The following is a 25,987-nucleotide window of genomic DNA, read 5'->3' on the forward strand; positions in this document are numbered from 1 at the left end:
TTTTGGGGGGCTATGGGGTTGGGGTGATCTGTGGGGTTAGAGGTATTTTGGGGGGCTATGGGGTTGGGGTGATCTGTGGGGTTAGAGGTATTTTGGGGGGCTATGGGGTTGGGGTGCTCTGTGGGGTTAGGGGTGTTTTGGGGGGATATGGGGTTGGGGTGATCTGTGGGGTTAGGGGTGTTTTGGGGGGCTATGGGGTTGGGGTGATCTGTGGGGTTAGAGGTATTTTGGGGGGCTATGGGGTTGGGGTGCTCTGTGGGGTTAGGGGTGTTTTGGGGGGCTATGGGGTTGGGGTGATCTGTGGGGTTAGAGGTATTTTGGGGGGCTATGGGGTTGGGGTGCTCTGTGGGGTCGGGGCTGTGGGGTTAGGGGTGTTTGGGGGGCTCCGCGAGGGGGGACTCTCCATCCCCAGCCCCGTGGTGGCCCCCACCTTGGAGAAGGTGAATCCGCAGTAAAGGGGGCGGGGCCTGGCTGTGGGTCCGGGGGGGGGCGGGGGGGCGCTGATTGGCTGCCGCAGTAGCCCCGGCACAGACACTGCCCCGGCACCGCGGGGCTCGGCTCAGTCCGGCGAACCTGGCAGCCGAGCGCGCCCGTCCCGCGCCCCGAGTCCGTCTGTCCATCCGCGGAGCGCCCCGATCGCCGGGCTGAGACCCCCCACCGCCGGCATGGGGGTAGGCACCGCGGGGGGCGGGGCGCCTGCGTGTGAGTGCGGAGGGCGGCGCGTGTGCAAGGGGGCGCCGTGAGTGTGCAGGGGGTCTGCGAGTGTGCAACGGAGCAGCCCGGCGTGTGAATGTGTGAGGGGTTCTCCCTGCATGTGTCGGCGAGTGTGCAAATCTGCGAGTGTGCCACGGGGTCAGTCATGCGTGTGAGCGTGAGAGGGGCTTATCCCCGTGTCTATGACTGTGCAAATGTGCAACCAGGCCAGTCCTGCGTGTGTGCGTGCAAGCTGCAACCCCTGTGTGTGTCTACAAGTGTGCAAGGGACTGGTTGTCTTGGCATCGGCGCTGGTGTGTGTGTCCTGGTGTCAGTGTGGATGTGCGCAATGCTGCAACTGAGTGTGCAAACGGGTGTCTGTCAGGGTACGTGTGTGAGCTGCGGATGTCTCTGCGGGTGAGACACTGCGGCGGTGTGCATGTCCATATCTGCGCAGGGTTTGTGTGTCTGTGTGCGGTGTGTGTGTGCGCAGTGTGTGTGTGGTGTGTGTGTGTGTGGTGTGTGTCTGCGTGGTGTCTGTACACAGAGTGTGTGTGTGTGCGCAGTGTGCGTGGTGTGTGTGTTGTGTGTGCAGTGTGCGTGGTGTGTGTGCGTGGTGTGTGTGCGCAGTGTGCGTGGTGTGTGTGTGTGTGTGCGGGTGTGTGCATGCGCGGTGTCTGTGTGTGGGGGGTGTGTGTGTGTGCGTGCACAGTGTGCGTGGTGTGTGTGTGTGCACAGTGTGCGGTGTGTGTGTGGGTGCGCAGTGTCTGTGTGTGGGGTGTGTGTGTGTGTGCGTGCACAGTGTGCGTGGTGTGTGTGTGTGCACAGTGTGCGGTGTGTGTGTGGGTGCGCGGTGTCTGTGTGTGGGGTGTGGGTGTGTGTGCGTGCACAGTGTGCGTGGTGTGTGTGTGTGCACAGTGTGCGGTGTGTGTGTGGGTGCGCGGTGTCTGTGTGTGGGGTGTGGGTGTGTGTGCGTGCGCAGTGTGCGTGGTGTGTGTGTGCACAGTGTGCGGTGTGTGTGTGGGTGCGCGGTGTCTGTGTGTGGGGTGTGGGTGTGTGCAGTGTGTCTGTGCACGGGTGTGCGGTGTGTGTGTGTGTCCGTGTGTCCGTGTGCACAGGCTGTGTGTGTCTCCTACCCCCGTGGGCCCCTCCCCACACAATAACCTTCCTGTCTCCTCTGCCAGCCCCCCCCTCCATATTTCTAGTCTTGTCTTTGATCTTTGGCTCCAGGACACGTGGGGGGGGGGTGGACGGCAGTTTTGGGGGGGCCCTGGGGCAGGTTACTGCGGGGGGGGCTGGAGAGGGGAAATGGCTGGGGGCTGCCTGGGCCGGGGAGATGGGCAGAATGGGCACCCCCCAAAGCCAGGACCTCAGGGTGTGACGGGGGGCAGGGCGGGGGGGCAGGAGCGGAGGGAAATGGGGGGGCCTGCAGCTCATTGTCACCCCCCCTCAATAGCGCAGCCTGGGGAGACCCCGCGGGGGGGGGGTCACAGCGCCTGACCCCCCCATCCTTGGCGATGAACCTGGACGGGGGCGGGGGTTCGGGGGGCCCAGGACCTGGGGGGTTCAGCGATGCGCTCATTAATCCCGCTCATTAATCCTTTAATTAATCCCCCAATTAATCCAACCTTGGGGGGGGCCAGCCTCAGCCGGGCGCCGCTGGACCCAAAGAGGGGGGCTCGGAGTGAGACGTGAGCTGAGTGGGCCGGGGGGGCTGGTGGGGGAGGGGAGCAGGGTGGGGGAGGGGCAGCAGGCGGGGGGGGGAGCATATGGCTCCGGGCTCTCGGCTTAATCCGCCTGCTGTCCGGAAGGGGGGGCGGGGGGGGCCGCATGCAGCAGCTGTAACCTTGGCGAGCGCACGAAGGGGAGAGGAGGGGGGGAGCGGGGGGGCTGCTCCTCCCCCCGCTGAAGCGTGAACGCGCCCTCCCCCGGGTCTCGGGGCGTGTCTGAGTCATGGGGGGGGGGGGTTGATGCTTCCCAGGTCCCCCCGCATCGCCCCCCCGTGCGATGCCCCCGCCCCTCTCCCTCGGTGTGTGAGGGGGGGTCCAGGCCAGGGCCGAAGGCTGCGTGTTCCAGGGATATTTTAAAAAAAGGGCGGGGGATTTCATGAGACCCCCCCCACTCCTTACTTCAAAGGGCCCAGAGAGGGGCGCTCCGGCCCGGGGGGGGCCAGTTTCTTGCCGTTTCTTTTATCTATCTCATGACCCCCCCCCCATCGCTGCCCAGCTGGGGATCGGTCACAGGGACCCTTGGCCTGGCGCCGGAACAGGGGCGGGGGGTCATGGGGGGGGCTGGTTCCCAGCTGGGGGCCCAGCTCTGTGCTGGGGAACATGGGGGGGGGTTGGTTCCCGGATGGGGGCCCAGCTCTGTGCTGGGGAACATGGGGGGGGTTGGTTCCCAGCTGGGGGCCCAGCTCTGTGCTGGGGAACATGGGGGGGGTTGGTTCCCAGCTGGGGGCCCAGCTCTGTGCTGGGGGGCTGGGGGGGTTGGTTCCCGGATGGGGGCCCAGCTCTGTGCTGGGGAACATGGGGGGGGTTGGTTCCCGGATGGGGGCCCAGCTCTGTGCTGGGGAACATGGGGGGGTTGGTTCCCGGATGGGGGCCCAGCTCTGTGCTGGGGGGCTGGGGGGGGTTGGTTCCCGGATGGGGGCCCAGCTCTGTGCTGGGGGGCTGGGGGGGGTTGGTTCCCGGATGGGGGCCCAGCTCTGTGCTGGGGAACATGGGGGGGTTGGTTCCCGGATGGGGGCCCAGCTCTGTGCTGGGGAACATGGGGGGGTTGGTTCCCGGATGGGGGCCCAGCTCTGTGCTGGGGGGCTGGGGGGGGTTGGTTCCCGGATGGGGGCCCAGCTCTGTGCTGGGGAACATGGGGGGGTTGGTTCCCGGATGGGGGCCCAGCTCTGTGCTGGGGGGCTGGGGGGGTCCCTGTGCACCCCCCCAGGCTCTGTGTTGCTCGGCGCTGTGTCTGCTGCAGTGTTGGCGCAGAGCCAGCGCTGCCCTCACGCCCCCCCCCGCCGCAGCGCTGCAGGGGGGGCTCAGCAAGGTCAGGGCTGGGAGGGCCGAGGCGAGTGACCAGGTCCCCCCACATCGCCACTGACCTCTCAAGCAGCCAGAGCCCCCCCAGGAAACTGCCCCCAGCACCACCCTCCACTCACTCCTCTGTCTGTCCCCCCCAAGCCACACAGCGCCTCCTGCCAGCACCCCGCTCTGTCGCTCCCCAGAGTGACCCTCAGTGGTTCCCCCATCACCTCCCCCTGTCAGGGCTGGGGGCAGAGGAGGCTGCCCAAGGGTGGGGAGTCCCTGGCTGCAGGAGACACCTTGTGTGTGTGTGTGTGTGTGTGTTACTCGGCCACAGGCCCTGTGCTACACCCCATCTCCAGAACTACGTGCCGGACCCCCAGGGTCCCCCCTTCCCTCGGGATGGGCCCCACCACCTTCCGCCTCCAAGACGGAGACCCTGCCCCACCTGGGGGGGCTCCTGGGGGCCTGGTGCCCGCACAGGGACTGTGGCCCCTTGGCCAGGGCTGGCAGGGACGCCGGGCAGGGACGCCGGGCTGGGCAGCATCACGGCCAAGCAGGGTTTATTGGTCACTTGGCCGCAACCAGAGATGAAGGTCAAAGCAGCTGGTTGGGCCAGGGCAGAGCAACCCCCAGCCAGGCCACAGTGGGTCCATCCCGGCTCGGGGCTCAGAGCATCCGGCCCCTTCCCGGAGCCCCTGGGGACCCCCTACCTGCCCTCAGCCCTGTGTCCCCGCAGGGTTCCCAGCTTCCATCGGCCGGGGCCCTCAACCCCTCCCCTGTTCCCAGCAGCCCAGCTGGGCCCCACCCCGGCTCAGGAGCGCGGAACCCTGAGCCCCCAGGGCAGCAACGCAACTGCCGGGGGAAACTGAGGCACACAGAGGCCCCTGCAACTCATACAGAAAATGTCCATTTCGTCAGTGTGTGACACTGTGTATGTCGCGCTGTGTGTGTGTGTGTGTGTGAGAGACACTCGGTGTGAGATGCGGTGTGTGTGACACTGTGTCTGTTGCTCTGTGTGCGTATGTGTGATGCTGCGTGTGTGTGACACTGTGTGAGACACTGTGTGTGTGTCGCTCTGTATGTGTGTGTGACACTCTGTGTGACGCTCTGTGTGTGTGTGACACTGTGTGTGTGTCGCTCTGTATGTGTGTGTGACACTGTGTGTGTGTGATGCTGTGTGTGTGTGACACTGTGTGTGATGCTCTGTGTGTGTGATGCTGTGTGTGACACTGTGTGTGTGTCTGTGTGTGTGTGTGTGTGTGACACTGTGTGTGTGAGTTGAGTGCCCACCGCTGCCCTCTGCTGGTCGGGGGGGGTATGTTGGGGGCCCTGTTTTGTATCCCCCCCATGCAGCACCCCACACCAGGGGCCGGTATTCATGGGGCTACTCCACCAGCAACCCCCAGCTCTGGGGCCCGGCCGGCTGGCAGCGGTGGGAATGATCTGGGACACTGCCCGGACACCGCCCCCCTGGGGCCTGACCCCACCGCAAGGGGATATGTGGGGGGCAGGGCAGCACGCGGCAGCTTCACAGGGCCTGGCTGAAGTGCCCACCCCTCGCCCCCCAGGACACATCTCACTCCCACGGGGGCACATCAGCCCTCCCCCCCACATGGGCGGATCAGCCGCTGGGAGCAGATGGTCTGAAATCCTGAGGGGGGGCAGCGGCGGAGGGGGAGCAGGTGGGAGAGGGGGGAGGATGGCCGGGGTTGGGGGAGGGGGCTTTTCTGGATGAGACCATTTCTGGGGTGTGGGTGGAACTTGTTGGGGGAAATAGGGGAGCCCCTGGGGGTGCTGGGGGGAGGTGATGTGGGGCCGGGGGAGCTGAGGGGGGACGGGGAGCCCCTGGGGGTGCTGGGGGGAGGTGATGTGGGGCAGGGGGAGCCGAAGGGGGATGGGGAGCCCCTGGGGGTGCTGGGGGGAGGTGATGTGGGGCAGGGGGAGCCGAGGGGGGACGGGGAGCCCCTGGGGGCAGGAGGCGGGGAGGCACCGGGACGGCGCTGGCTGAGCGCACGCCCTGCATGGGGGGGGGTCCCCGGTCCCGGCTGACCCCCCCGCCCCCCCCAGTACGGCCGCTCAGACAGCTACCGCGTGGCCACCACGCAGGACAAGAGCGAGAAGGAGTCGCCCAAGAAGGGGAGCAAAGATGCCAAGGCCAGAGACCTGGACGATCTCAAGAAGGAAGTGGCCATGGTGAGTGTGGGGGGGCTGGTTGGGGGGAGCAGGGGGGTGGGGGACTGTGGGGACCAAGGGGGGCTGGCTGGGGGGGCAGGGGGCTGTGGGGAGCAGGGGGGCACTGGCTGGTGGCAGGGGGCTGGCGGTGGGGAGCAGTGGGGGCGCTGGCTGGGGGGGCATCTCTTACTCTTTTTCTCCTTCCTATTTCTCAGACTGAGCACAAAATGTCCATCGAGGAAGTTTGCAGAAAATACAACACGGACTGTGTGCAGGTGAGAGCCCCCCCCCCGCTCCGGCAACCCCCCCGGTAACCCGCCCCAGCACTCCCAGCCCCCCGGTAACCCGCCCCCCCAGTACCCTCGGACCCGCGGCAACCCCCCCGGCAACCCAGCCCCCCGGTAGCCCGCCCCCCCAGCACCCCCGGCTCTCCGTGAACCTCCCAGTGCAGTGCAGTCCCTCAAGATCCCCATATGCCCCTTGCCCCACATGTCCCCCACCCCTGTTTATCTCCCCTCGCTCCCGTAACCCCTCGCCCCATTTCCTGGGGATGGGGCAGGGCAGGGGCTGGGGTGAGTCTGACAGCCCCAGAGGGAGGGGTGCGGCGGGGGTGGGGGGCTGAAGGGGTAGGTGGGACCCAGGGAGCGGGAGCTGGGCTGGCTCGGGGGGGGGGGCACTCCGGGGGGTCTAATCTCCCCCTGCCCCCCAGGGTTTGACCCACAGCAAAGCACAGGAGATCCTGGTGCGGGATGGGCCCAATGCCCTGACGCCCCCCCCCACCACCCCCGAGTGGGTCAAATTCTGCCGCCAGCTCTTCGGGGGCTTCTCCATCCTGCTGTGGATTGGGGCCATCCTCTGCTTCCTGGCCTACGGCATCCAGGCCGGCACCGAGGACGACCCGGCCAACGACAACGTGAGCGCGGGGGGGGCTGAGCGAACGGGGGTGGGGGGTGAGCGTGGGGGGGGCTGAGCGGACGGGGGTGGGGGGTGAGTGCGGGGGGGGCTGAGCATGGGGGGGGCTGAGCGGACGGGGGTGGGGGGTGAGCGCAGGGGGGGGCTGAGCGCGGGGGGGGGGCTGAGCGGACGGGGTGGGGGCGCAGGCTGTCTGGGGACAATGCTGGGGGGCTCAGAGGGGGGGAAGGGGTTGGACGGGGGGGCGCGGGATGGAGGGACCCAGCCCGGGCTGTGACCGTGGAGGGGGTCGGGGCCGAGAGGGGGCTGAATGAGGCAGGGCATGTGGGAGGATGGGGGCATGATCGGGGGAGGGGGAGACAGGCAGGGTCTGGGTGATGGTGGACAGGGGGGCTGCCTGGAGGCTGACCCCCCGCGGGTACTGACCCCCCCGCCCCTCCCCCAGCTCTACCTGGGCATCGTGTTGGCCGCTGTCGTCATCATCACCGGCTGCTTCTCCTACTACCAAGAGGCCAAAAGCTCCAAGATCATGGAGTCCTTCAAGAACATGGTCCCCCAGGTGAGGAGGCCGGGGGGGCGGGGATGGGGGGACTCAGCGCAGGTCAGCGGTAAATACCCTGTCTTCTCCCCCAGCCCCCACTGGCCTGGTATCTGTAGGCCCTACACAAAGCACCCCTGCTCCTCCCCCCATGTGGCTGTATTCGTAGGTGGTGGTGGGGGTCTGGGGCTTGGGGACACGAGGGTTCGGGGTCGGGACCCAGATCTCCCCATAACCCCCTGCCCCCCCCCCAGCAAGCCCTGGTGATCCGGGAAGGGGAGAAGATGCAGCTGAACGCGGAGGAGGTGGTCGTCGGGGACCTGGTGGAGGTGAAGGGGGGCGACCGCGTCCCTGCTGACCTGCGCATCATCTCGGCCCACGGCTGCAAGGTGAGATCCCCGCTCTGCCCCCCCCAGTGCTCAGCCCCCCATCCCCCGCTCCGGCCCCCATCCCCCAACCTGCCACTCTGAGCCCCCCAACCCCCGCTTCTCCCCTAACTCTCAAAACCGCCGACGCTCCAACTCCCCATCTCCAAATGCCGCCCCTCCCCCAGCCCAGCCCCACCCCCAGGACTCCCAGCCCAGAGCCCCTTGAGCCCCCGCTCTGGGTTTCCCTGTTCCTCATCCCCCTGCCCTGCCCTGGGGTCCCATCTCCACGGTGGGGGGGGGGCAGCCAATGGGCCGCACCCAGCTCTGACCGCGGCTCTGCCCTCCCCCGCCCCCCAGGTGGATAATTCCTCCCTGACGGGCGAATCGGAGCCACAGACCCGCTCCCCCGACTGCACCCACGACAACCCGCTGGAGACCCGCAACATCACCTTCTTCTCCACCAACTGCGTAGAGGGTGAGCCCTGTGCGGGGGGCTGCGGGGCGGGAGTGAGGGGCACCGGCAGAGCTGGGGGGGCAGGGCTGGGCCAGCAGAGGCTGCGGGTCGGGAGTGAGGGGCACTGGCAGGGCTGTGGGGGGCAGGGCTAGGCTGGCAGGGGCTGCAGGTCGGGAGTGAGGGGCACCGGCAGGGCTGAGGGGTGGGGGCTGGGCTGGCAGGGGCTGCGGGTTGGGAGTGAGGGGCACCGGCAGAGCTGGGGGGTGGGGGCTGGGCTGGCAGGGGCTGCGGGTTGGGAGTGAGGGGCACCGGCAGGGCTGCGGGGGCAGGGCTGGCCCAGCAGGAGCTGTGGGTCAGGAGTGAGGGGCACCGGCAGAGCTGGTGTGGGGGAAGCCCAGGGCTGGCCCAGCAGGGGCTGCAGGTCGGGGGTGAGGAGCACTGGCAGAGCTGGGGGGGGGGGGCTGGGCTGGGTTAACAGGGGCTGCGGGTCGGGAGTGAGGGGCACCGGCAGAGCTGGGGGGGGGGCTGGGCTGGGTTAACAGGGGCTGCGGGTCGGGAGTGAGGGGCACCGGCAGAGCTGGGGGGGGGGCTGGGCTGGCAGGGGCTGCGGGTCGGGGGTGAGGGGCACCGGCAGAGCTGGGGGGGCAGGGCTGGGCTGGCAGGGGCTGCGGGTCGGGGGTGAGGGGCACCGGCAGAGCTGGGGGGGGCTGGGGGGACAGGGGGCTGCGGGTCGGGGGTGAGGGGCACTGGCAGAGATGGGGGGGCAGGGCTGGGCTGGCAGGGGGCTGCGGGTCGGGGGTGAGGGGCACCGGCAGAGATGGGGGGTGGGGGCTGGGCTGGCAGGGGCTGCGGGTTGGGAGTGAGGGGCACCGGCAGAGCTGCGGGGGCAGGGTTGGCCCAGCAGGAGCTGTGGGTCAGGAGTGAGGGGCACCGGCAGAGCTGGTGTGGGGGGAGCCCAGGGCTGGCCCAGCAGGGGCTGCAGGTCAGGGGTGAGGGGCACTGGCAGAGCTGGGGGGGGGGGCTGGGCTGGGTTAACAGGGGCTGCGGGTCGGGAGTGAGGGGCACCGGCAGAGCTGGGGGGGGGGGGCTGGGCTGGGTTAACAGGGGCTGTGGGTTGGGAGTGAGGGGCACCGGCAGAGCTGGGGGGGGGGGGGGCTGGGCTGGCAGGAGCTGTGGGTCGGGAGTGAGGGGCACCGGCAGAGCTGGGGGGGCAGGCCTGGGCCAGCAGAGGCTGCGGGTCGGGAGTGAGGGGCACTGGCAGGGCTGTGGGGGGCAGGGCTGGGCTAGCAAGGGGCTGCAGGTCGGGGGTGAGGGGTGTTGCGGATTGTGGGGGGGTTAGGGCCCTGCACCCCTCTTCCCGAGATTCACTGCGACTCTCAACCAGCCAGTAAAGCAGAAGGTTTATTTAAGGACAGGAACACAGTCTCAAGCAGAGCGTGTAGGTACGACCAGACCCCCTCAATTAGGTCCCTCGTGGAGGTTCAGGGAGCTTAGACCCCAGCTTGGGGTTCCCTGCGTTGCACCACCCAGCCCCAACCGAAACTAACTCCAAACTCCTCCCGCTGCTCCTCTCCTTTGTTCAGTCTCCCGGGCAGAAGGTGTTAATTCTCCCCACCCCCGTTCCTGGCTCAGGTTACAGCTCAGGTAGCTTCCTTCAAGGGAAGTCCCACATCCCCACTGCAACCCCCCTGCAACATTCCCAGGTCAAATCTGCCCTGCTCCCTGCTCCGTCACAAGGGGCACCGGCAGAGCTGGGGGGCAGGGCTGGGCTGGCAGGGGGCTGAGGGTCGGGAGTGAGGGGCGCTGGCTGACCCCTGCCCCCGCAGGCACGGCGCGTGGGGTGGTCATCGCCACGGGCGACCGCACGGTGATGGGCCGCATCGCCACGCTGGCCTCGGGCCTGGAGGTCGGCAAGACGCCCATCGCCGTGGAGATCGAGCATTTCATCCAGCTGATCACCGGCGTGGCCGTGTTCCTGGGCGTCTCCTTCTTTGTGCTCTCGCTCATTCTGGGCTACTCCTGGCTGGAGGCCGTCATCTTCCTCATCGGCATCATCGTGGCCAACGTGCCCGAGGGGCTGCTGGCCACCGTCACGGTACGTCTTGCCCTGGGCACTGCCGGGAGCCCCAGACCCCCTGGCGCTGGGGGGCTCCCCGAGGGATTTCTCCGGTCGTGGGGCGGGGTCCCGGGGCAGGGGGGGATTTGGGGGGTTGGCTCAGGGTCCCTGGCCGTGGGGGTTTCCAGATTGGGGAAATCTCTGGATTGGGGGGGGGGTCTGTGGTCCCCGGGCTGGGGGTACCGCTGTGCTGAGGGGTGTCTCTAGATGGGAGGGTCTCTGGATGGGGGGTCCCCTGTGGCCTCTCTGACCCTCCCTCCCCCCGCCCAGGTCTGCCTGACGCTGACGGCCAAGCGCATGGCGCGCAAGAACTGCCTGGTGAAGAACCTGGAGGCGGTGGAGACGCTCGGCTCCACCTCCACCATCTGCTCCGACAAGACGGGGACCCTGACCCAGAACCGCATGACGGTCGCCCACATGTGGTTCGATAACCAGATCCATGAGGCCGACACCACCGAGGACCAGTCGGGTGAGGGGCGTGGGGGGACCGGGGAGCAGAGCTGGGGGGACCGGGGGGGGCAGAGCGGGGGGGCCGAGGGGCAGGGCAGGGGGACCGGGGGGCAGAGTGGGGGGGGCGAGGGGCATGGCGGGGGGGGCGAGGGGCAGGGGGACCGGGGGGCAGAGTGGGGGGGGCGAGGGGCACGGCGGGGGGGCGAGGGGCACGGCGGGGGGGGCGAGGGGAACGGCGGGGAGACCGGGGGGCAGAGTGGGGGGGGCGAGGGGCAGGGCGCGGGAACTAGCTGAGAACAGGCCCAGATGAGGACGGGGTCTCCTGGGGGTGGGGGCTGAGCAGGGTGATGCTGCGGAGGTCTCGGGCAGAGGGACGCTGGGGGGAGGTCTCAGAATGGGGAGGGCTGGGGGGCTGGGTTTGGTTCTCAAGGGGGAAGAGATGGGGGGCTGTGTGGGGAGGGCCTGGGGGCTGGGGGCGGTTCTCGAAGGGGGAGGGCTGGGGGGCTGGGGTGGTTCTCAAGGGGGAAAAGATGGGGGCTGTGTGGGGAGGGCTGGAGGGTTGGGGGGGTCCCAGAGAGGGGAGAGGTTGGGGGCAGAGCCAGGCACCCTAACCCTCTAAGGGGGGGTTAAGTCGGGGTGCAGCCAGGATGGGGCAGTCACACACATTGGGGAGCCCCAATGCTTGCGGGGAGTCCTGGGGGTGCCCCCCTGGGTGCTCCTAATGCCCCTTCCCCCCCCAGGAACGGCCTTCGACAAGAGCTCGGCCACCTGGCTGGCCCTGTCCCACGTCGCCGGGCTCTGCAACCGCGCCGTCTTCAAGGGGGGGCAGGACAACGTGCCCATCCTCAAGGTGAGACACGGGGGGGGGGCTACGGAGCTGGGAGGTTCCCCATTGTGCCCCCCGGGGGTGAAGGCAGATGTGGCAGGGGGTGGGGGCACAGGAGGGGTTCATGCCCGGGGCAGAGCTGGGGATGTGGGGGGGCGTCTGGGTACCCTGTTACTAACCCCCCCCACAGCGGGACGTGGCTGGTGCTGCCCGGGGGGCTGGGGCAGAGCTGGGGATGTGGGGGGGGTCTGGGTACCCTGTTACTAACCCCCCCCGCAGAGGGATGTGGCTGGTGCTGCCCGGGGGGCCGGGGCAGAGCTGGGGATGTGGGGGGGTCTGGGTACCCTGTTACTAACCCCCCCCCCGCAGAGGGACGTGGCTGGTGCTGCCCGGGGGGCCGGGGCAGAGCTGGGGATGTGGGGGGGGTCTGGGTACCCCGTTACTAACTACCCCCCCGGCCGCAGCGGGACGTGGCTGGTGACGCCTCGGAGTCGGCTCTGTTGAAATGCATCGAGCTGTCGTCCGGCTCCGTCAAGCTGATGCGGGAGAGAAACAAGAAAGTGGCCGAGATCCCCTTCAACTCCACCAACAAGTACCAGGTACTGGGGGCCCCCTCAGCCCCCCAAATCCACCCAGCCCCTCGACAGCCTCCTGAACCTGCTGCAGCCCCAGCCGTCTGAGATCCCCTTCAACTCCACCACCAAGTCCCGAGTGCAGACCCCAGCCCGCAAGTATCTGGGACCCCCGATTCCTCGTGAGCCCCCCTTGGCTCCCTTGTGGGGCTGGGGGGGGGGTGGCTGCCTGCAGTTCCCAGCCTGTCAGGTTAATCCTGGCTCCAGCGCTGACAGCTGATCAGATTAGCTCGGATTCCCCGTGGGCACCAGCCTGGAACGATCCCCAGCTCCCCCCCGGCCCCCGCCTCGGAGTCTGGGCCCCATCAGTGCGGGGGCAGGTTGGGGGGGAGCCACCGGCCCTGTGCTACACCCCCAGCTTGGGAACGTGCCGGACCCCCAGGGGTCCCCCCTTCCCTTGGGGAGATCCCATGGCCCCCGTGCCTCCGAGCCGGGCTCCTGGGGGTGTCGTGCCCGCGGCAGGGACACCGGGCAGCGTCTGCAGCACTCGGGTCCCTGGCCGTGGCCTGGGGGCCCTGAGCCGTGGCCTGGGGGTCCTGAGCCCGGCCAAGCTGCCATGACCCACGGTCATGCTCCCTGTCTGGACTGCGTCCCTTCCCCCACTGACCTCCGCGGTCGCCTCGCTCCGGCTGGGCTCGGCTTCCCTGCCGAGGGGTGTGTGTGACGGGTTGGGTCACAGGAACCCCCTTGGGAGCTGCCACCTGATGTACAAAGACTACCCCTGCTTCTGTTTTCCTGCCAGCGCAGGACTCCAGCACCCTGTCTTGCTGAGCCAGACACTCCCGTCTGCTCCAACACAGACCCAGGGTCTGAATCACTTGTCCCAAAGCTGGAGGTTTACCTGAAAAGAGCTCACAGAAGTGTGCTTGTCTTTAGCACTCAGATGCCCAACTCCCAATGGGGTCTAAACCCAGATAAATCCGTTTTACCCTGTATAAAGCTTATGCAGGGCAAACTCATAAATTGTTCGCCCTCTATAACACTGATAGAGAGATATGCACAGCTGTTTGCTCCCCCAGGTATTAATACATACTCTGAGTAAATTACTAAATAAAAAGTGATTTTATTAAATACAGACAGTAGGATTTAAGTGGTTCCAAGTAGTATCAGACAGAACAAAGTAAGTCACAAGCAAAATAAAATAAAATGCGCAAATCTATGCCTAATCAAACTGAATACAGATAATCTCACCCTCAGAGATGCTTCAGTAAGTTTTTCTCAGACTGGACACCTTCCAGGCCTGGGCACAATTTTTTCCCCTGGTACAGCTCTTGTTCCAGCTCAGGTGATAGCTAGGGGATTCTTTATGATGGCTTCTCCCCCTCTCTGTTCTCTTCCCCCCTTTATATGTCTTTTGCATAAGGCGGGAACTCTTTGTCTCTCTGGGTTTCCACCCCCCCTCACTGGAAAAGCACCAGGTTAAAGATGGATTCCAGTTCAGGTGACATGATCACATGTCACTGCAAGACTTCATTACTCACTTGCCAGCACACACATATACAGGGAGACTCACAGGTAAATACAGCCATCTGCAGACAATGGGAGTCATCAAGATTCCAAACCATCCTTAATGGTACACACTTTACACAATTACAATAGGCCCTCAGAGTTACATTTTATATTTCTAGTTTTAGATACAAGAGTGGTACATTTATACAAATCAGATGATCACACTCCGTAGATTATAAGCTTTGTAATGATACCTTACAAGAGACCCTTTGCATGAAGCATACCCTAGTTACGTTATATTCACTTTTTACCATATTTTTCTAAAACTATCCCAGTTACATTATTCACTTATTATCATGTTTTTATAAAACCATATAGACTGCACAACGTCACACCCTGTGGCCCCCGTGCCTCCGAGCCGGGCTCCTGGGGGTGTCGTGCCCGCGGCAGGGACGCCGGGCAGCATCTGCAGCACTCGGGTCCCTTGGGCCCTGGCCGTGGCCTGGGGGCCCTGAGCCCGGCCAAGCTGCCGCGACCCACGGTCAGGCTCCCCGTCTGGACTGCGTCCCTTCCCCCACTGACCTCTGCGGTCGCCTCGCTCCGGCCAAGCTCGGCTTCCCTGCCGAGGGGCGGGGAATCTGGGGTCCAGCCAGTTCCTTAAGGCCCCTTCACTACCCTCCCTCCCCCATGTCCGAGCGCAGACGGAAACCCCCTCCCCCCACCGCTGGGCAGGGGAAACTGAGGCACGCCCAGGACTCAAAAATACGACAGAAAATTCCCACTTTCATCCGAGGGGGCTGGGGGGTGGATGGGGGCAGATATTGTTGGGCAGGTTAGTGCTCCCTGCTGGGGGGCTGGGGGAATATGGGGGGCTGGCAGTTACCCCTCTTGGTGGGTGGGTGGGGGCTGGGGTGGGCTGCGGCCACACCCCTGATGCCCCCTCCCTCCCTCCCCCCAGCTGTCCATCCACGAGACTGAGGACCCCAACGACAACCGCTACCTGCTGGTGATGAAGGGGGCGCCGGAGCGGATCCTGGACCGCTGCTCCACCATCCTGATGCAGGGCAAGGAGCAGCCGCTGGACGAGGAGCTGAAGGAGGCTTTTCAGAACGCCTACCTGGAGCTGGGCGGGCTGGGCGAGCGGGTGCTCGGTGGGTGTGGGGACCGGGCGAGCGGGTGCTCGGGGAGCGTCGGGGGCTGGGTGAGCGGGTGCTCGGGGGGCGTTGGGGACTGGGCGAGCGGGTGCTCGGGGGGGGTGGGGATTGGGCGAGCGGGTGCTCGGTGGGTGTGGGGACTGGGCGAGCGGGTGCTCGGGGGGCGTCGGGGGCTGGGCGAGCGGGTGCTCGGTGGGTGTGGGGACCGGGCGAGCGGGTGCTCGGGGAGCGTTGGGGGCTGGGCGAGCGGGTGCTCAGTGGGTGTGGGGGCTGGGTGAGCGGGTGCTCGGGGGGCGTTGGGGACTGGGCGAGCGGGTGCTCGGGGGGGTGGGGATTGGGCGAGCGGGTGCTCGGTGGGTGTGGGGACTGGGCGAGCGGGTGCTCGGGGGGCGTCGGGGGCTGGGCGAGCGGGTGCTCGGTGGGTGTGGGGACCGGGCGAGCGGGTGCTCGGGGAGCGTTGGGGGCTGGGCTAGCGAGTGCTCGGTGGGTGTGGGGACTGGGCGAGCGGGTGCTCGGGGGGCGTCGGGGGCTGGGCGAGCGGGTGCTCGGTGGGTGTGGGGACTGGGTGAGCGGGTGCTCGGGGAGCGTCGGGGGCTGGGCAAGCGGGTGCTCGGTGGGTGTGGGGACTGGGCGAGCAGGTGTTTGGGGAGTGTCGGGGGCTGGGCGAGCGGGTGCTCGGTGGGTGTGGGGGCTGGGCGAGCGGGTGCTCGGGGGAGGTGGGGACCGGGCGAGCGGGTGCTCGGTGGGTGTGGGAACTGGGCGAGCGGGTGCTCGGTGAGTGTGGGGACTGGGCGATCGGGTGCTCGGGGGGCGTCGGGGGCTGGGCAAGCGGGTGCTCAGTGGGTGTGGGGACTGGGCGAGCGGGTGCTCGGTGGGTGTGGGGACTGGGCGAGCGGGTGCTCTGGGGGCGTCGGGGGCTGGGCGAGCGGGTGCTCGGGGGGGCGACGGGGGCTGGGCAAGCGGGTGCTCGGTGGGTGTGGGGGCTGGGTGAGCGGGTGCTCGGGGGGCGTTGGGGACTGGGCGAGCGGGTGCTCGGGGGGGTGGGGATTGGGCGAGCGGGTGCTCGGTGGGTGTGGGGACTGGGCGAGCGGGTGCTCGGGGGGGTGGGGATTGGGCGAGCGGGTGCTCGGTGGGTGTGGGGGCTGGGCGAGCGGGTGCTCGGGGAGCGTCGGGGGCTGGGCGAGCAGGTGCTCGGTGGGTGTGGGGACTGGGTGAGCGGGTGCTCGGGGGGCGTCAGGGGCTGGGCAAGCGGGTGCTCGGGGGGGTGGGGATTGGGCGAGCGGGTGCTCGGGGGTGTCGGGCGCTGGGCGAGCAGGTGCTCGGTGGGTGTGGGGACTGGGTGAGCGGGTGCTCGGGGGGCGTCAGGGGCTGGGCGAGCGGTGCTCGGGGGGGTGGGGATTGGGCGAGCGGGTGCTCGGGGGTGTCGGGCGCTGGGCGAGCAGGTGCTCGGGGGTGTCGGGCGCTGGGCGAGCAGGTGCTCGGGGGGCGTCGGGGGCTGGGCCAGCGGGTGCTCAGGGGGGTGACAGGGGATTGGGGTGTTGGGCAGGGGAACGGGTGTAGAGTCGCTGGTGAGGAGGGGAAGGGACACGGGTGCTCGGGGCTGGGAGGAGGGGTCCTGGCAGGCTCGGGGGCTGGGCTAGGGCCAGGCGGCTGGGGGCTCTGACTCTCCCGGACCCCCCCAGGTTTCTGTCACTTCTACATGCCCGAGGAGCAGTACCCCAAGGGCTTCGCCTTCGACTGCGATGACGTGAACTTCACCACCGAGAACCTCTGCTTCGTGGGGCTCATGTCCATGATCGACCCGCCCCGCGCCGCCGTGCCCGACGCCGTGGGCAAGTGCCGCAGTGCTGGCATCAAGGTGAGCCTGCAGGGCCTGGCTCTGGGCCCCTCTGGGCGGGTTAGAAGGGACCCGGATGGACAACGCCCTGGCTGGGGTGCTTTGGTTGGGCTTGGTCCTGCTTTGAGCAGGGGATTGGACGAGAACGTCCTGAGGTCTCCTCCAACCCTCATCTCTGATTCTGTGACCTCTCTCGCCCCCCCGAGGTGTATTAACCCCCCATTGCCCCCAGGTTATCATGGTGACCGGCGACCACCCCATCACCGCCAAGGCCATCGCCAAGGGTGTGGGCATCATCTCCGAGGGCAACGAGACCGTGGAAGACATCGCCGCCCGTCTCAACATCCCCGTCAGCCAGGTCAACCCCAGGTAGGGGGGGCAGGGCCCCGGGGGGGGGTGTCACCGAGCCCACAGGCCCTGTGCTATGCCCCCAGCTCCGGGGCAACCCCTTTGATGTGCCAGACCCCCAGGGGTCCCCCTCTTCCCTCAGGCTCAGTGGTCTGAGAGCAGACAGAATCCCGTCCCCCTCTGAGCGGCCATGCACCCTCTAGGGGAAACTGAGGCAGGCACAGGACTCATAAAAATATTACAAACATTTCCCAGTTGGTCCTGGGGGGGAGTGGTGGAGGGGGGGCAGAGCAGCAAAAGGAGGGGGCACAGGGGGCTTTGGGCAGGTGCAGAGAGGGGGCCCAGTGGTGCCAGCCTGGGGAGACGTCCCAGCGCTGACCCTCCCCCTCTCCCGCCCAGGGACGCCAAGGCCTGCGTGATCCACGGCACGGACCTGAAGGACATGAGCACGGAGCAGATCGACGAGATCCTGCAGAACCACACGGAGATCGTCTTCGCCCGCACCTCGCCCCAGCAGAAACTCATCATCGTGGAGGGCTGCCAGAGACAGGTCTGAGTCCCCCCTGCCCCCCGTGACTCCCCCCCCCATCCTGGCCCCGGCCCTGACCCGTGTCACCCCCCGCAGGGCGCCATCGTGGCCGTGACAGGCGACGGCGTGAACGACTCCCCGGCACTGAAGAAGGCCGACATCGGGGTGGCCATGGGCATCGCCGGCTCCGACGTCTCCAAGCAGGCGGCCGACATGATCCTGTTGGACGACAACTTCGCCTCCATCGTCACCGGCGTCGAGGAGGGTGAGGGGGTGGGGTGGGGGGAGAGAGAGTGGGGGCATTGGGTGCTGGGAAATCGTGTCTTACTAATCTATTAGAGTTCTTTGAAGGGGTCAACAAACATGTGGACAAGGGGGATCCAGTGGACACAGTGTACTTAGATTTCCAGAAAACCTTTGACAAGGTCCCTCACCAAAGGCTCTTACGTAAATTAAGCTGTCATGGGATAAGAGGGAAGGTCCTTTCATGGATTGAGAAGTGGTTAAAAGACAGGGTACAAAGGGTAGGAATAAATGGTAAATTCTCAGAATGGAGAGGGGTAACTAGTGGTGTTCCCCAAGGGTCAGTCCTCGGACCAATCCTGTTCAACTTATTCATAAATGATCTGGAGAAAGGGGTTAACAGTGAGGTGGCAAAGTTTGCAGACGATATTAAACTGCTCAAGATAGTTAAGACCAAAGCAGACTGTGAAGAACTTCAAAAAGAGCTCACAAAACTAAGTGATTGGGCAACAAAATGGCAAATGACATTTAATGTGGATAAATGTAAAGTAATGCACATTGGAAAAAATAACCCCAACTATACATACAATATGATGGGGGCTAATTTAGCTACAACAAGTCAGGAAAAAGATCTTGGAGTCCTCGTGGATAGTTCTCTGAAGATGTCCATGCAGTGTGCAGAGGTGGTCAAAAAAGCAAACAGGATGTTAGGAATCATTAAAAAGGGGATAGAGAATATATTATTGCCCTTATATAAATCGATGGTACGCCCTCATCTCAAATACTGCGTACAGATGTGGTCTCCTCATCTCAAAAAAGATATACTGGCACTAGAAAAGGTTCAGAAAAGGGCAACTAAAATGATGAGGGGTTTGGAACGGGTCCCATATGAGGAGAGATTAAAGAGGCTAGGACTCTTCAGCTTGGAAAAGAGGAGACTAAGGGGGGATATGATAGAGGTCTATAAAATCACGAGTTATGTGGAGAAAGTGGATAAGGAAAAGTTATTTACTTATTCCCATAATACAAGAACTAGGGGTCATCAAATGAAATTAATGGGCAGCAGGTTTAAAACAAATAAAAGGAAGTTCTTCTTCACACAGCGCACAGTCAACTTGTGGAACTCCTTGCCTGAGAAGGTTGTGAAGGCTAGGACTATAACAGCGTTTAAAAGAGAACTGGATAAATTCATGGTGGTTAAGTCCATTAATGGCTATTAGCCAGGATGGGTAAGGAATGGTGTCCCTAGCCTCTGTCTGTCAGAGGATGGAGATGGATGGCAGGAGAGAGATCACTTGATCATTACCATTAGGTTCGCTCCCTCTGGGGCACGTGGCATTGGCCACTGTCGGTAGACAGGACACTGGTCTGGATGGACCCTTGGTCTGACCCAGTCCGGCCGTTCTTATGTTCCCTCCCTCACATCCGAATCTCGCCCTGCAGGGCGCCTGATCTTCGACAACCTGAAGAAATCCATCGCCTACACGCTGACCAGCAACATCCCCGAGATCACCCCCTTCCTGCTCTTCATCATGGCCAACATCCCGCTGCCCCTCGGCACCATCACCATCCTCTGCATCGACCTGGGCACCGACATGGTGAGCCCCCCCGGGCGCCCCCTCCCTCTCTGCACCAGCCCCCCTGGGCAGGTGCTGACTACACCAGCCTTGCAATAATGTTGGGTGTGATTGCAGGGGGGATGGACTCACCCCACGTATCGCACCCTTTGCCGCTCAGCCCCACCCAATCTGCACTGGGGCAGGCTCAACCTCTAACCCCCTCCCCCTCTCCCCAGGTTCCTGCCATCTCCCTGGCCTACGAAGCCGCTGAGAGCGACATCATGAAGCGCCAGCCTCGAAACCCCCGGACGGACAAGCTGGTGAACGAGAGGCTGATTAGCATGGCCTATGGGCAGATCGGTGAGGGGCGGGGCCTACGGGCAGATCGGTGAGGGGCGGGGCCTCAGGGTAGATCGGTGAGGGGTAGGGCCTATGGGCAGATCGGTGAGGGGCAGGGCCTACGGGCAGATCGGTGAGGGGTGGGCCCTGGGGACAGATCGGTGAGGGGTGGGGCCTACAGGCAGATCGGTTAGGGGCGGGGCCTGAGGGTGGATCTGTGAGGGGGGTGGGGCCTGGGGGCAGGTCAGAGAGTTGGGGGATGGGGTCACTCGAGGTGAAAGGCCTGGGTGGGGTGTGGAGGGCATGTCGCTACCTCCCCTTCTGCTGCCCTCCTCCCCTCTGCCCCCCCGGCTCACCTTCCCTGCCCCCTTGTCCCCCCAGCTATCCCCCCTCCCTGCCCCCTGCTCTCCCCAGCTAACCCCCCTCCCTGCCCCCCCAGCTATCCCCCCTCCCTGCCCCCTGCTCTCCCCAGCTAACCCCCCTCCCTGCCCCCCCAGCTAACCCCCCTCCCTGCCCCCTGCTCTCCCCAGCTAACCCCCCGTCCCTGCCCCACAGCTAACGCCCCCTCCGCCCCCTGCCCCCCCCCGCCCAGCTAACCCTGTCTCTGCCCCCAGGGATGATCCAGGCGTTGGGCGGGTTTTTCGCCTACTTTGTGATCCTGGCCGAGAACGGGTTCCTGCCCTCGGGGCTGGTCGGGATCCGGCTGAACTGGGACGACCGGACTGTGAACGACTTGGAGGACAGCTACGGGCAGCAGTGGGTGAGCGCGGGGCGGGGCGGGCCTGGGGTCACCACCCCTTGGAGCTCCCCATGAGGGGCCCTGGGACAGACCCGGGGTGCAGCCTGGACTGTGGGACACTGTCCCCTTCTACGCTCCAGCTCAGGGTCCCTCTCACCCGGCTGTGCCCCCGGCTTCACTCCCAGCCAGCAGCGTGCGAAGGTTACACGCAGCCTCGCACGAGCGGAACCCAGGGAGGCACCAGCAAATCCCCCAGCCCTGGCCTTGCACCCCACAAATGTCCCGTCTCACACGGCTCGAGACCCTCCCGAATGGGGCAAGCGCATTCGTTCCTTCACCCCTTTGGCCGCGCCCCAGCCCTGCCGACAGACGCGCTGCCCCGGGTGGATCTTACGGGCGTGCTGGGCACAGAGCTCCGAGTTGCTTACATACGAAATAAAAGGTGAAACCAGAGTCTAAATTCTGAGCTTTATCCGACTAGACAAGATTTGAAGCAGGCCCAGGCAGTTCACAGCTCTTCATACGCCGCTGGATCCCGGCCCAGATCTTTTCTCCCAAACGTGGGCGCCGGTGGGGCAGGAGGGGGGCGGGCGCATGGGCCATGGCCCCTTTTCCCCTCTCAGTTCGTGAGCTGGGGGAAATAGGCTTCTCTGCTGGCCTGGCTTCCATGGGGCCCCCGCTCCCAGCCCCCAGGCGGCTTCCCCCAGATTGGCCAGGGTGTGCGAGTGTCCAGCTGTCCTCGGCCCCTGCCAGGGCGGGTTGTGTTTCACACACACCCTCCAGCGGGGGGCGTCGGACACACACAGCCCTGACATTGTTGCAAGAGTGAGCTAATCGGCACCTGACTGCAATGGCTGGGGGCAGCCTTGGCTGGGGGGCAGTTTCGGGGGGGGCTGGTGCTGACACTCTCCCCCTTTTTCCCCTCCCAGACGTACGAGCAGCGCAAGGTGGTGGAGTTCACCTGCCACACGTCCTTCTTCGTCAGCATCGTGGTGGTGCAATGGGCTGATCTGATCATCTGCAAAACCAGGAGAAACTCAGTGTTCCAGCAGGGCATGAAGTGAGACAGGCACTGGGCTGGGGGGGCTGCGGGTCGGGAGTGAGGGGCACCGGCAGGGCTGGGGGGCAGGACTGGGCTAGCAGGGGCTACGGGTCAGGAGTGAGGGGCATCGGCAGGGCTGGGGGGGCAGAGCTGGGCTAGCAGGGGCTGCAGGTCAGGAGTGAGGGGCATCGGCAGGGCTAGGGGGGCAGGGCTAGGCTATCAGGGGCTGCGGGTCGGGAGTGAGGGGCACCGGCAGGGCTAGGGGGGCAGGGCTGGGCTAGCAGGGGCTGCAGATCGGGAGTGAGGGGCATCGGCAGGGCTTGGGGGCAGGACTGAGCTAGCAGGGGGCTGCAGGTAGGATTAGTAGGGGGCTGTGGGTCGGGAGTGAGGGACACTGACAGGGCAGTGGGCTGGGGCTGGGGAGCTCAGGCCTGGAGTAGTAGGGGGCTGCGGGTTGGGAGTGAAGGGCACCGACAGAGCTGGGGGGGGGGCTGGGCTAACAGGGGGCTGCGGGTCGGGAGTGCGCAGCACCGACAGAGCTGGGGGGCAGGACTGGGCTGGCAGGGGCTGCGGGCTGGGAGAGAGGGGCACCGACAGGGCGGAGGAGCCCAGGGCTGGGCTGGCAGGGGGCTGCGGGTTGGGAGTGAGCGGCACCGACAGAGCTGGGGGGGGCTGGGCTGGGCTGGCAGGGGGCTGTGGGTCGGGAGTGAGGGGCACTGGCAGAGCTGGGGGGCAGGACTGGGCTGGCAGGGGGCTGCGGGTCGGGAGTGAGGGGCACCGGCAGAGCTGTGGAGGGAGGAGCCCAGGGCTGGGCTGGCAGGGGGCTGCGGGTCGGGAGTGAGGGGCACCGACAGAGCTGGGGGGGGGCTGGGCTAACAGGGGGCTGCGGGTTGGGAGTGAGGGGCACCGGCAGGGCGGAGGAGCCCAGGGCTGGGCTGGCAGGGGGCTGCGGGTCGGGAGTGAGGGGCACCGGCAGGGTGGAGGAGTGGGGGGGAGCCCAGGGCTGGGCTGGCAGGGGGCTGCGGGTCGGGAGTGAGGGGCACCGACAGAGCTGGGGGGGGCTGGGCTAACAGGGGGCTGCGGGTCGGGAGTGAGGGGCACCGACAGAGCTGGGGGGGTGCTGGGCTGGGCTGGCAGGGGGCTGCGGGTCGGGAGTGAGGGGCACCGGCAGGGTGGAGGAGTGGGGGGGAGCCCAGGGCTGGGCTGGCAGGGGGCTGCGGGTCGGGAGTGAGGGGCACCGACAGAGCTGGGGGGGTGCTGGGCTGGGCTGGCAGGGGGCTGCGGGTCGGGAGTGAGGGGCACCGCGGGCGCTGTTTCATTCTCTCTCTCTCAGGAACAAGATCCTGATTTTCGGGCTCTTTGAGGAGACAGCGCTGGCCGCCTTCCTGTCCTACTGCCCCGGCATGGATGTGGCGCTGCGGATGTACCCCCTGAAGTGAGTGGGGGCGTGGAGGGACCCCACTGGGGGTGCCCCTGATTCCCCAGGTGGGATCCAGGGGGCCACGGCCCTCCAGTGTTAACAAAAGAAACACGCAGAATTCACGTCCCCCACAGAGCTATCGATTCTGCCGGGGAGGCAGTGCTGCAATTGCACCTTTCACCCACCAGGGGCTGCTGTGGGGCCAGCAGAGAGGGAGGGGGCTCGTTGGCCTTGGGGGGATCCCTGGTGCAGGGGGTGAGAGGCTGCAGCCCGGGGGGGGGATTGACCCAAGGGGAGGTGCCTTTGCTGCCCTTCAATGTGGGGATCCTGCACTGGGGGAGGGGGAGGATCCCTGAGGGGGCGTCCTGGTGGGAGGGGTTCCCTGCAGCCCTGGGGGGGTGTTCCTGGCCGGGCAGGTTCCCTGCAGCCTTCGGCGGGGGGGGATCCTGGCCAGGGGAGGGTCTCTGCAGCCCTGGTGCGGGGGTGTCCTGGCCGGGGGAGGGTCTCTGCAGCCCTGGTGGGGGGTGTCCTGGCCGGGGGAGGTGCCAGCAGCAATCCCCTTGCGTCTGCCGGGCAGGGCGCAGCATCCCCCCCACCGCTGGCACTAACCCCCCCCCCCGGTTCTGTCCCATCCAGGCCCAGCTGGTGGTTCTGTGCCTTCCCATACAGCTTCCTCATCTTCGTGTACGACGAGATCCGGAAACTCATCCTGCGCCGGAACCCCGGAGGTGGGGGCCGACTTGGGGGGCTGATGGGGGGAGGTAGAAGGGGGCTGGAGGGATATGAAGGAGACGGGGGAGGGGTAAGGACAATGGGGAGGGTGGGGCGATATGTGGAGGGAGGTGCCAAACGGGGGTGTCCTTGCCTAGCAGTAACCCCCCCTCTCTGTCACAGGCTGGGTCGAGAAGGAAACTTACTACTGAGCCCCCCCCGCCCCCCCGCGCCGGAGACCACGAGGCTGGTGGGACGTCGGCTCGGAGGAAAGTGACTCGTCCCCCCCCCACGTGGCTGAGAACGTGAAACTGTCCCTGCCCCCCCCCGCTGGGGGGGTTTTATTTATTGTGTCACCAACATCCCCCCACCGCTGGGACCGAACCCAGGATCCCCAGAGCTAAGGGGGGGCTGGGAGCAGTCGGGGGGGCTCTTGTCCAGTGTGGGGGAGACAGTCACGGGAGATACAGACTCCCCCTGGTCACACAGGTCTCCTGTCTTCTCCCCCGAGGGCATGCGTGTGTCCCCACCCCGCACATAGATTCCCCATCTTCCTCTCCACCAGGTCACTCCCTTCTCCATTCCCAGTGGGGTATGGGGGGCAGAAGCCAGCCCTCAGCCACAGACTGGGGGGGGGTAAACTCGGGGGGGGGGGTCAGCAGAGCACCAGGGAGGGGTTGTGGAACAGAACCCAGGAGTCCTAATCCCCCCCCGCATGCCTTTACCAAGCCAATAGCTTCCCCCGGCCAGTCTTGGGTGCCCCCCCTTGCCCTCCTGCCCCTCCCGACCCCAGGGCCCTGTCTGAGGGGTTGGGGGATCCTGCGGCTGCCCTTTGACCCCAGATTCCAGGTTATGGACCAAGGGAAACCAGGGCCTCATCCGTGTGTGTGTGTGTGAGGGGGTCCCTATGGCTGAGGGGAGGCAGAGGGGTCTGTCCCTCCCATCCCCAGTGTCCATGGGGAGGGGGGTGTTGTGCTCGCTCCCCCTCCCCCACCCTGTGTGTGCTGGGGGGGAGCCTTACTCCCCATCCCTCCCCCCCACCCCCGTTTGGGGATCGTGTCGTCATGTGACAAAAACAAACTCAATTTAACAAATAAAACCAAACCCAGCCCCGGACCCTGTACCGCGCGTTGTGACGGGGGGGGGGGAGGAGGAGGCAGGGCTGAGGGCGGGGGGGGTCCCAGCAAGGGGGGGGCAGGGACCAGGCCGAAGGGCCAGTGGAACTCCCTGCCACTGGACATGGTGGAGCCGGCGCTGGCCCCTGAGAACGGGGGAGCGGGAGGCTAGAGCTGTCCAGGCCAGGCCAAAAGCCAGAGCTGGTGTGTGTGTGTGTGTGTGTGTGATTCCCCGCCCCCCCGGCGTGTCCCCCCCCCCCCAGTGACGCAGCGCCACTGTCAGGGTTTGGCTCTGATTGGTGCCCGGGGGGGATGAAAGGGGGGCCATTGTTATGGCAACCAGCGGATGGCTGTTGCCATGGTGACAGAGGATGACTGTTGCTGACGTTGTTGGGCAGGGCCTGGAGGAGCCTGAGAATGAGGCTGCAGCGTCCCCGCCCCCAGCGCTGGGATCGAACCCAGGCGTCCTGGCTCCCAGCCCCCCACCCCACTAACGGGGGGGGGTGAGGAGCTTTAACTCAGCCCGTCGCTGGGGGCTGCTCTGGGGGCCACGGCTCAGACCAGTGGAGCTGGGGGGGGGTGTCCATGCCCCCGAGGGGCCGGAGCCAACACCCCCCAAATCCTCCCGGGGGGGCGTGAGTGGGGGCCTGGGGTCCCCCTGCCCCCTCACTGGGGGTCGCGCTCTGGCGCCCACGCATGGGGATCGGGAGGCGCCCGGCCCTGGGCCAGTCGAGGGGGGCGCGGGATTCAAGGCCCTGTTCCGACGGGGCAGCACGAGGCTCGGTCCCGGGCTCTCCCCAGGGCCTGGCCCCGGGAACGGTGCATGGTGTGGGGAGCCCGGCCAGGGGCCGCATTCAAGGCCCAGCTGAGAGCGTCACGTTGGGGGTCTGACCCAAACTGAACCCCACATGTCTCTGTCGTCCCCCCCGTCAGCGCTGGGGGTTCTGGCTCGTGCCTCGCTGGGTGCCCCCTGGCAGAGTGAAAGGTGCCGGGACCCCCTGACACACAGTGGGGGGGCAGCAGCAGCCGGGCCGAGCCGTGGGGTGCCCCTAGCCTGGCACCTGCTGCCGGCTCCTGCCAGGGCGCTGCCCCCTGACTGCCTGGTGCTGCTGCTGCAAAGCCCCAAAATAACTGCCCTCAAACCAGCCTTTTCCAACGTAGAGCCACTGACCTGGGGTGGCTCCCACACCCCTGGTCTGTCGCGCCACCTCGGTGATGGTCTACACTGTTGTCGTCACTTTTACAAGACTGGTAAATTGTGTACAAATTCTGCCTTGTGACGTATCATTCGAAAACCCGCAATCTGCTGAACATCATTGTCCCG

At 66.2% G+C, this 25,987-nt stretch overlaps 1 protein-coding gene across 5 annotated transcripts; it reads left to right on the plus strand.

Moving 5' to 3' along the window:
* Positions 1-560: 560 nt before the first annotated feature.
* On the plus strand, positions 561-24,664 carry ATP1A3 (ATPase Na+/K+ transporting subunit alpha 3). 5 transcript variants are annotated; one of them, XM_054010875.1, is made up of 23 exons: positions 561-671; positions 5,778-5,903; positions 6,098-6,157; positions 6,592-6,795; positions 7,240-7,353; positions 7,587-7,721; positions 8,058-8,175; positions 9,981-10,249; positions 10,541-10,739; positions 11,461-11,570; positions 12,011-12,145; positions 14,586-14,778; positions 16,464-16,639; positions 16,851-16,987; positions 17,366-17,516; positions 17,592-17,760; positions 19,182-19,336; positions 19,534-19,657; positions 20,251-20,396; positions 21,305-21,435; positions 22,751-22,852; positions 23,474-23,565; positions 23,732-24,664. In XM_054010875.1, exons 1-23 carry the CDS (start codon positions 666-668, stop codon positions 23,758-23,760), a joined length of 3,081 nt encoding a protein of 1,026 aa, XP_053866850.1. In that variant the 5' UTR covers positions 561-665; the 3' UTR covers positions 23,761-24,664. The 5 variants fall into 5 exon arrangements, with proteins under 5 accessions (XP_053866850.1, XP_053866851.1, XP_053866853.1 ...); XM_054010876.1 differs by having other exon boundaries at positions 563-671; positions 5,817-5,903; XM_054010878.1 differs by lacking the exons at positions 561-671; positions 5,778-5,903; positions 6,098-6,157; ... (7 more) ...; positions 12,011-12,145; positions 14,586-14,778 and adding an exon at positions 15,444-15,459.
* The last annotated feature ends 1,323 nt before the right edge of the window (positions 24,665-25,987 follow it).

This window comes from Malaclemys terrapin, chromosome 21 (assembly GCF_027887155.1).
Source record: "Malaclemys terrapin pileata isolate rMalTer1 chromosome 21, rMalTer1.hap1, whole genome shotgun sequence".
Lineage (NCBI taxonomy): Eukaryota > Metazoa > Chordata > Testudines > Emydidae > Malaclemys > Malaclemys terrapin.